Genomic DNA, 9,188 nt, shown 5'->3' with positions numbered 1-9,188 from the left:
TCCCCACCCCTCCCAAACCTCTTCCCTAGTTGTGATTTTTCTCTCTAGTGTGAATTATTTTTATAGACATAGTAAGTAATGTCTCCACATCTCTTTCTTGTCTTTACTATCTGCCTGCCTCAATACTGTAGCCAGAGTCATTTTCTCAAAACTCATGAACCTTTAGAACTTGCAGTTCTTGGAGGAAAACTGCAAAGTTTCTGCTCAGGATGACAGTCAAAGCCCCAGCCTGCCTTCTGACCTGCTCTCCACTCCTCCCCACCCCTTGTGTCTCACTTGCTAGGACATAGAACGTATCCTGTCCTTCTATATATCAGCCTTTGCTTATGCTGATTCTGTACTCTGCATGCTTTTCTCCTTTCCCCATCATCTGTTAATCTTTCTTACTTTTACATCAGTGCCCCCTCTTTACTTATTAGAATGTATTGCTCCTTTTTTGAATTGTTTGTTCTAATCATGTAGTATACATCATTTTGTTAATCATTTTATTCTGTCTTAATGTTATAGAATTTTTTTAAATTTTTTTCTTTTTCATATGTCTTGTCTTCCCCCAACAGAGACTAAATCATGAGGGCAATAATATCTTGTTGCCTAATGCAGCATCTAGGACTGGGCCCTGCAGATAATAATGTTGATTGAGTGAAAATAAATGTAAACACTGAGCATTCTGACTTTTCTGTGAGAAGAAAGAATATTTTCCATGTGGGATTCATGTAGAGCTGCATTAGTTGGGCAATCACTGGTAATCAAAAACACAGTTATGAAAAACACAGTACTTTAACTTAGTTGTCTCTTCTTTTCATTTTGATTTTTCTTGACGTTAAGAATCTGCAAGACTTTATTGTATTTTACCTATGTGATTTAGGTACTCTGAGGGCAGATGTTTATTTTAATATCATAACTGAGGTTGTACATTGTATCTGTAAAACCTTATTGGATTTCAGTCAGTTGAATTGATGAAAATTCAACTTGTGGGGTTTAATTTTAATTCTCATTCAGGCTATTGTAGCCAAGATGGATATATGTTATCTTTGTCATTTGTTTAGCATGTAACTTCATTTATTAAAGATTAATGAGTTTAGCCCAGTATTGAGATTGTTTCTGTAATCTGTATCTTAAGCACCTTTTTTTGGTGAGTTTTCCATTTTTTTCCAACTTCTCTAACTTACTTGATAGTTTCTATACATCATTTTGATTTGAGTTTTTTATATAATATTATTTTTTAAAAATAAACTTATTTCTAGAAAGAAAGAACTAAAATTTTGATACTAGTTTAATAGTTGAAAATACTAAGGTAGACTAATTGTGATTTTAAAAAAACAATAATTTTTTGGACTGGAGACGTAGCTCAGTGGTAGAATGCTGGCTTAATAACATGAAACCCTCGTTCAAACTTCAGCAAAACAAAGACAAAACCCACAATCTTGTAACAATTTTATTTTGAGAGGGTTGTAGAGTTGCAAGCATTTGTAAGAAATAATACTCAGAAATCTTGCACACTCTTTAATTGTTTTCTTCCATTAGTAATATCTAGAAACTGTAAAACATGATCATGGCCAGGATATGAACATGGATACAGTTATCAGTCTAATTCATGATCTTGACTTAATATGTGTGAGTTTTCAGTGTAGACACTTATCTAGTAAATATACTATACACAGTCCAAATTAGTTTTGCATATATTGTTGCAGTAAATAACGTTCTATAGAGTTCACATGCCCTTTCATATTTAAACCACTGATAAATAGTAAATACATAATTTTTTTCTTTTTTTTAATCTGTCATACATGACAGCAGAATGCATTTCTATTCATAGTACACATATAGAGCACAATTTTTCATGTCTCTGGTTGTACACAAAGTAGAATCACACTATTTGTTTCTTCATACATGTACTTAGGGCATGATGACCATCTCATTCCACCATCTTTCCAACCCCCATGCCCCCTCGCTTCCCCTCCCTCCCCTTTGCCCTATAAAGTTCCTCCATTCCTCCCATGTTCCCCCTCACACCCCAATTATGGATCAGCGTCCACATAGCAGTTCATCCTTTGGTTTTGGGTGATTGGCTTACTTCACTTAGCATGATATTCTCCAACTCCATCCATTTACCTGCAGTTGAAATATTATTTAAAACTAAAATATTATTTAAAACTGCACTTGAAATATCATTTAAAACTAAGTCATCCTGATTCTGTAGTAACTTACTGAAAGACATTTATTGATATAACTAAATCAGAAATGTTTGCTATTATTCCTTGAGGTGAACTGTTGTATGTATTGAAAGAAATTAAGTGTAGAATTGTCAGGTGGTTTGAAATGAAAGTTGCTAAGCGCAGGGATTTATGTGTTTGTATATTGTGCCTGTAACCTACCTTGGACAATACCCTTTTATTTACAAAAAATAACTTACCTGTTTGGCTCCAGGAGCTAATATGCTTAGAACAAGCATGGTAGAGTGCTTTTAGTTTTGATGAGTCGTGGATAAAAATGAGCTTTCATCTGGAAAGAAAATTCTTTCACAAGCATTTTTGTCATCTTAAGCATCCTGTCTGTCCCCTTATACATTAAATGGAGGTCAGGTTGTTTCATTAAAAACCTAATGACTAACAAAGTTATTTTCCTTAAATTATATTCCAGTAAAGTTTTTTTTTTTTTAATTGAATAGCAGCTACTGGTTTTACATCTTATATTGTATATACAAACTAATTTGACTGCTTTGATGAGCCATCCCTGATTTTCCTTCTGCTTCTCTTTCCTCGGCCACTCCACATTTTTAAGGTTCCTGTGCTCTAATCAATATTTGCTTATTGATAAGATAGGAGGCTCTCCCTGTGTCTTTTCAAATCCTCTCTCGGGATGACCTCATCTGTTTGCCAATTTTCCATTTTATATCTTAATCCCAGGCCTGTTTACAGCTAGCCTTCATGCTGTTGTACTTGGATTCTCTCCAAGTATCTTCTTTTCTTTTTCTTCTTTTTTTAATGAGGAAAAAAACCAAAACCTTTTACTTAAAAATATATAGAATGCTTTTATAAGCTTTCCCCAAAGATAATATATGAATGAAAATTAATTAGAGATTAAGGAAATTCAAACTAAAACCATGTGAGTGTATCTTTCTGTAAGATACATCACTATAACACTAGAAAAACCAAAATTTTAAATTCCAAATATATCAAGTGTTGGTGAGGATATGGAGTAACTGAAATTCTCATATATCACCTAGCAGAAATATAAAATGGTATAGCCACTTTGGAAATGCCTTGGTGACTTTCTGTGAAATTAAAAATTCAGTTTTATTCAAGCTCAGCATTCCCGCTTTAAGGTGTTATTTAAGAGAAACTAACATATTTCCACATAAAACATGTCAATGCATTTTCAAAGCAGTTCTGGTCAGAAAGCCATACATCATAAGCAACCAAAAGGGGCAATAACTGGCAAATAAATGAATAAATCATTGCATGTCCATAAATTGAAATTTTACTCAGCAATAAAAGGAACAAAATTTGGGCACATAAAACAGGCTTATATCCTAATTGGTTCATATCATAACATATCTTAAAATTAACAGATCCAACACTGAATTCATCATTGATTCCTCACCCTCCCCCCATGTCCTAATTAGATTATAAGCATCTTCTTTTTGTGGTACTATTTTCTGAACCCAGGTCCTCTCTGTGTTAGGCAAACACTCTTTTCACTGAGCTGCATCCTCATCCCTAAATTATAAACAACTTGAGTACAGAGACGGTATTTTTGTTCATTGGCTCATAAGAATGAATGAATGAATGAATGAATGCTTTTTAAGCCAGCTCCTGAGCTAGATCCTTGACTCCTCCCTTTTCCTCTCTCCTGCATGGTCCATTCCCAAGTCCTGTCACTATTGTTTTCTTAGTTGCTCTGAATCTGCTTTTGCTGTCTTTGGGTGACTGTCCTTACCTGGAATGCTTCAGCACTGTCCTTGCTGACTCCCTGTCTGTGCAGTCTACACCCTATAGATAGCCAGAGGATTGCTGTAAAGGTTCCCTCTCCTGGCTTCCAGGGCCTGGCAATTTTAGTGTATATAATCACAAGAACAAGAGCTCAGAAATTCCTATTTTCAGAGGTGGTACAGTATGAGTTTGGGTATTAGATGAAAGATTGTTTTAAAAACTAGCTCTTATTTTAAAATAAGTTAAAACTTATTTTAACCTACAACAAATAAAATCAGTAAACTCATCAGTTCCTGTATCTTTAAAACATAGGTGATCAAATCAATGAGCCAAGTTAACCCTGTTCTGACCTATTACCATAAGTTGAGTAACCAGATTACTGTTTTGTTTTTGTTGTTGTTTTATTGGTTCTTTTTAGGTATACTGGACAGTCGAATCCGTTTTGACATAATTATAGAAGCATGGAATACATCTTATTCTAATTAGGACCCAATTTTTGTTAGATTCCTGGTTTTTTGTTTGTTTTGTGGTTTGGGGGATTGAACCCAGGGCCTGTACACACTAGGCAACTCCTGTGCCTCTGAGCCACCGCCCAGCCCTAAATCCCTGACTTCAAAAGAGCTTCCTCTTAAAGAATCCTAACACTTGACCTGAAAGACACCTGTTTATTTAGGACAAAGTGAAGTTGAGAATTCTTACCCTTTTGCTGCTTATCACATCCTGAGTTTAAGTTTTTTCATTTATGAAGTAAACATTGGCCTAGATATCTTATTTTTCCTGATTAAAATCAAAGGAAAAAAATGACATAATTTAAGAAAATTGAAAGAATGAGCTCCAGAAATCCCAGCACCCTAATTTACCAACATTTTTCTGATTCCTTTAAGGCTCTGTTTTTATCACATGAATATTTTTAGTATTTAAAGTCATGCTATGGGTGAAGTTTGTTTTGTTTTATTCCATTCATTAAACTGTTTCCACATTTTTGTATTATCTATGATTTTAATGATGAACAATATTCTACTGAGTATTCTCTTGAATCAGTGAGGCTTCACTTAACTTACATGGTCATTTTCATTCTTATTATTTTAGATCCTATCTTTCAGCTTTGACTTTCTGTTCCCCATTTTGAATATTGAGCTTACAGGAAATTCACAATTATCTAAAATAGTACAGAAGTAAAAACTAAGTCACTATTTATAGTCAGACAGCTGGCTAACATTTATCACACTGCATACTTATTAGCCAAATCAGGAAGTGGCTGTCCACAGTACTTTGATGATCTAAGTTATAATTTCCTGAGCTGTGATCAGATGTTGGTGCTTCTAGAAAGTTCTCTATGTAATTATGATGGATAGCCAGAATAATATCTACTGGATTGGAGTTAAGATTTAACCTTCTGGTTTCCTTGATCTGGTAAATTATGAAACTCTTAGTGATAACCTTAATTTTTTCTTATTATACCCAATGCATTTGTATCTTGAAGAAATAAAAGTCCCTACCACTGCCATGCACTTCCACTAAGACAGGATTATGTACATTCTCTGGGATTTTATATGCTTATATACTAAATACCAAATAGCAGTAACAACTTTTAAACATCGTATTTACCCAGTACTTAAAAATAAGTTTATAGAGTAACTTGCTATTTGCACTTTAAAGTTGTAATAACTAAAATTAAAAATACAATGTAAAGATTAAAACATAGAATGTTCTATCAGTAATAAAACTTGACCCTCCATGATACATCTACATAAATGTTTGTAATAAATTGTATAGTGTAAAGTTATTAATCTCTTTTTCTGATATGATATTCACATTTTATTTGTTGTATTCTGAGCACTCTCATTCAGACATTTTTATAGGCCTATTAGAAGCTCTACCCTGCTTAAAAAAGTGGATACTTGCTGGTAGGCTTATTCTTTCTAATAAAGATGACTTTTTTTTTCCCCCCTTAGCAAGGTCAGCATTGGACACAGCTGCACGTTGTAAGTATTTCATCTCAATATTTTACAAATGGCTTACTCTGTCTTAAAGCATATGAGAGCTTATATTTAAGCAATGTCAGTACTTAAGTGTGAATAGAAACTGATTTAGAAGTTGGTTTTTAAAGTTATGAGGATTCCATTTGCCTAGAAAGCTGAATATTCTTGGTATTTATTCATAATGAACATTTTGTTCCATCAGTGCTTTTCATTTCCAGAATTATAAGATCTAAAGGCAATGGAGTAGTAAAGGAATCCTAGTTTCAAACTCTAGTATGTGGGTAGAAAGTCAGACATTAAGTTTTTTTAGTGATCCTGGAGGTAACTGAATGTAACTTTAATGACTCAGAAGGTTTTTATGCATCTATGGAAAGTAGCAATTCATATCTTCCCACATCCTGAAATTTAAAGATAAAGTCAAGAAAAATTAGATGAAATACATCTACACTTGTCAAGATCACGTTACTTGATCCATGTATGTCAGGTGTTAGCTTGTTTCCCAGGAGGTTTTGGGTTATGGTGGTGTTTGGGTTGAAGTTCTTCAAAGCCCTCTGGGGTGAGAGAGGGCTAACATATTTTTTCAGTTTTGTATATTTTGATGTTTTACATAATGTCTGTTCTGGGTTGAGATTAAAAAAAAAACAGAAAACAGTCTCTAACTTATTTTCTTAAAGAAAAAAAATCCAATTTTCTCCCCCAAAGCTACGAAGCCTCCCAGATATAAATGTGGTATCTCAAAAGCTTGCCCTGAGAAACATTTTGCTTTTAAAATGGCAAGTGGAGCAGCCAATGTGGTGGGACCCAAAATCTGCCTGGAAGACAATGTGTAAGTATGTGTTCTTTGAAGCTCTAAAGAGTGCTATGTATTAAATTACAGGCCTGAGTTGAATAAATCTTCTGAAAATAAACTGGGCATGCTTCTTCTAAAGGAAAGTTATTTCAATTATTATATAATTGATTCCCCCATGCATTTACTGAATTGTATGTTAGAGAATGACTAAGAACACAGCATTTATCCAGTTTTGTGTAGAGACAAGGGATTTTCTTTGAGTGTATTCTCTAGATCTGCATTGTCCCATTCAGTAGCCACCTAACAAGTGTGTCTCTTTTCTCTTAAATACCAGAGAGAAAATTAATTCGTTTAAATTAATTTAAAGCTTATTTCCTCAGTAACAGTTGTCACATTTCAAGTGCTCAATGGCCATGCGTGGCTTGTGGCTGCTGAATTGAACATCCCAGATAGATTTCCATCGTGGCAAAGTTCAGTCGACAGCATTGCTCTGGATAATGAATACTTTATCTTACAAACCAGCACCTTTCATTTTAATTGAGTGCTGCTTGTTGAAGTGGGAAATGATCCAGTGATAACCACAGGTCCGTAGTTGCATAAATTGCCACTGAGCTGAATGGTTTCCTGTGTTGGTTTGTAGATGCTACAGTATCCTACTTCAGTGTCAGCTATCGCATGTAATTTAAGTCTGTGCCTCTGTATTGCAAATCCCACTTTTAGTTGTTGCTTTTAATCTGATTGCCTGGAAAACTAGTTATATGAACTTTTTTGAACTTTATATAAAATAGTAAGTGTGACACTTGATTTTGTAGAATAAAGAGCAAGGTGATGTAGATTAAAAAGGAAACTACCCAAATTAAGCAGTTCCTCCCAACTCTTTGTCTCTTTAATATAAAAGCTATTTTTTATTCTAGCCCCTTTTGTATTGAGCAAAAGATTATTTAATCTCATGGAATACTTTTATTGCAAAATTAAGGGCTTGAACCAGATGATCTTTAAAGTCTCTGCTCACTTCCTTTCTTTTCCCTCATGCTAATGGTGATCCATTGTTAGTCCATTGTCCTTGATTTCTCGTTATGCTACTCCTGTTTTACTGATATGTAATAAAGCACTTTGGGATTTTGAAGTTCCTAGGTGTTTTTAAACATTTCTAATCCCTTTGTACCTTGTTTGACTAAAGAGACCCCAGCTTGATTCTAAACAATAGGGAGAATTTTCTTTTGGAACAGTTAGCCCACAAATTATCTTTGGGCACCTACTCCGTCCATTTCAAGCAAGTAAGTTTAATAACAAATAAAAAGAGATCAAACTCTTTGACTAGCAGGTTTTCTATCTCCAGATTGTATAGGTCGAAAAGAAAAGTTTGTGGGCATTGGAGCCTGTGAAATAGTACTGGGCTTGAAGCCAGAGAATTTGGTTCAAGCATGGTGGGCATGTCATGTAGAATTTGTACTTTATTTCAGTTTCTTTAACCATAAAATTGAGGCTGACCACCAATCCACCACATTTCAAGAATCATTCTGCCATTCCCAAGAGAGATTAAATAGTTGATGGGATTTTATAGCTAGGTCTCAGGTCATGAAGTGATTCCCCATTGAGGGGCTGAGTAATTGAATAGTTGGTGAGGGATCCCTAGTAGAGACACTGCAAGGACCAAGTTTTCCAGTGCTTTGTCCAGTATTTTCTATTTTTATATTAAAAACTTAAAAAAATTTAAGTTTAAATAAGACTGAATTTTCTAAGCATCATTCATTCATTTATTCAGAAAGTGCTCAAGCATAATCTTCCTATCATGGAATTTACAGTCTGGTTGGGGTGACAAATACTTACAAAGTAAACTCGAGTCAGTGATCCTAAATTGAGACACCAGCTATGCAGGCAGCAGGATGTGGTCAGTACTGATGGAGTGAGCAAGATGAGGTGTCCAACTTTGGTGTGAGGCTTGGGGAACAATGTATAGTCTGACAACCAGGGATGAGAAGGAAGATGGCCAGATGAAGAGTGGAGAAGTGCATTCTAGACAGCAGGGTAAGCTTGCTCAAAGGCCCTGAAATGGGAAAGCTCTAGAGAGCTTTAACCATTGTAACTTGTAGGCAATGAAGGTAAAGGACTGAGATTTTTTTTTTTTTCCTGAGTGTCTTGAGAAGTATTAAACGTTTTTCAAACATTGGTGTGTTATGATTTCATTTACATTGAAAAAATGATCTGGTTGTTATATAAAATGATGTAAGAAGTAGAATAGAACAATGGGAGGCCATTGCTAATTGCTGCCAGCTCTTTGATACTGCCTGCCAATTGGTCATGAGCCTTTTTGCTTGTACAACTTCTGAAATGTGTAAGTAGATAATAAAAATACATAAGTAGAAATTTTAGTATTTTCTTGCACCTGCTTTTAATACACACAAACTCACTTTGGTGAATACTCTTCCATATCAATGTGGTTCACCAGGGGTGATTTGGGTGACATTGTCATTTGAGGTTATC

At 34.7% G+C, this 9,188-nt stretch overlaps 1 protein-coding gene across 2 annotated transcripts in view; it reads left to right on the top strand.

Annotated features, from left to right (window-relative positions):
• The window catches only part of Fam3c (FAM3 metabolism regulating signaling molecule C), a 44,519-nt gene that overhangs the window by 18,494 nt on the left and 16,837 nt on the right, over window positions 1–9,188 (top strand). For both annotated transcript variants that reach the window (XM_015488280.2, XM_015488279.2), the window contains 2 exons: window positions 5,888–5,917; window positions 6,617–6,740. In XM_015488280.2, the coding sequence (XP_015343766.1) occupies window positions 5,888–5,917; window positions 6,617–6,740 (154 nt within the window). The remainder of the gene's footprint in view (window positions 1–5,887; window positions 5,918–6,616; window positions 6,741–9,188) is intronic.

Source organism: Marmota marmota, unplaced genomic scaffold (assembly GCF_001458135.2).
Source record: "Marmota marmota marmota unplaced genomic scaffold, marMar, whole genome shotgun sequence".
Taxonomy (NCBI): domain Eukaryota; kingdom Metazoa; phylum Chordata; class Mammalia; order Rodentia; family Sciuridae; genus Marmota; species Marmota marmota.
Note: the sequence above shows the minus strand (reverse complement) of the source record. Positions and strands in the feature narration are given on the sequence as shown.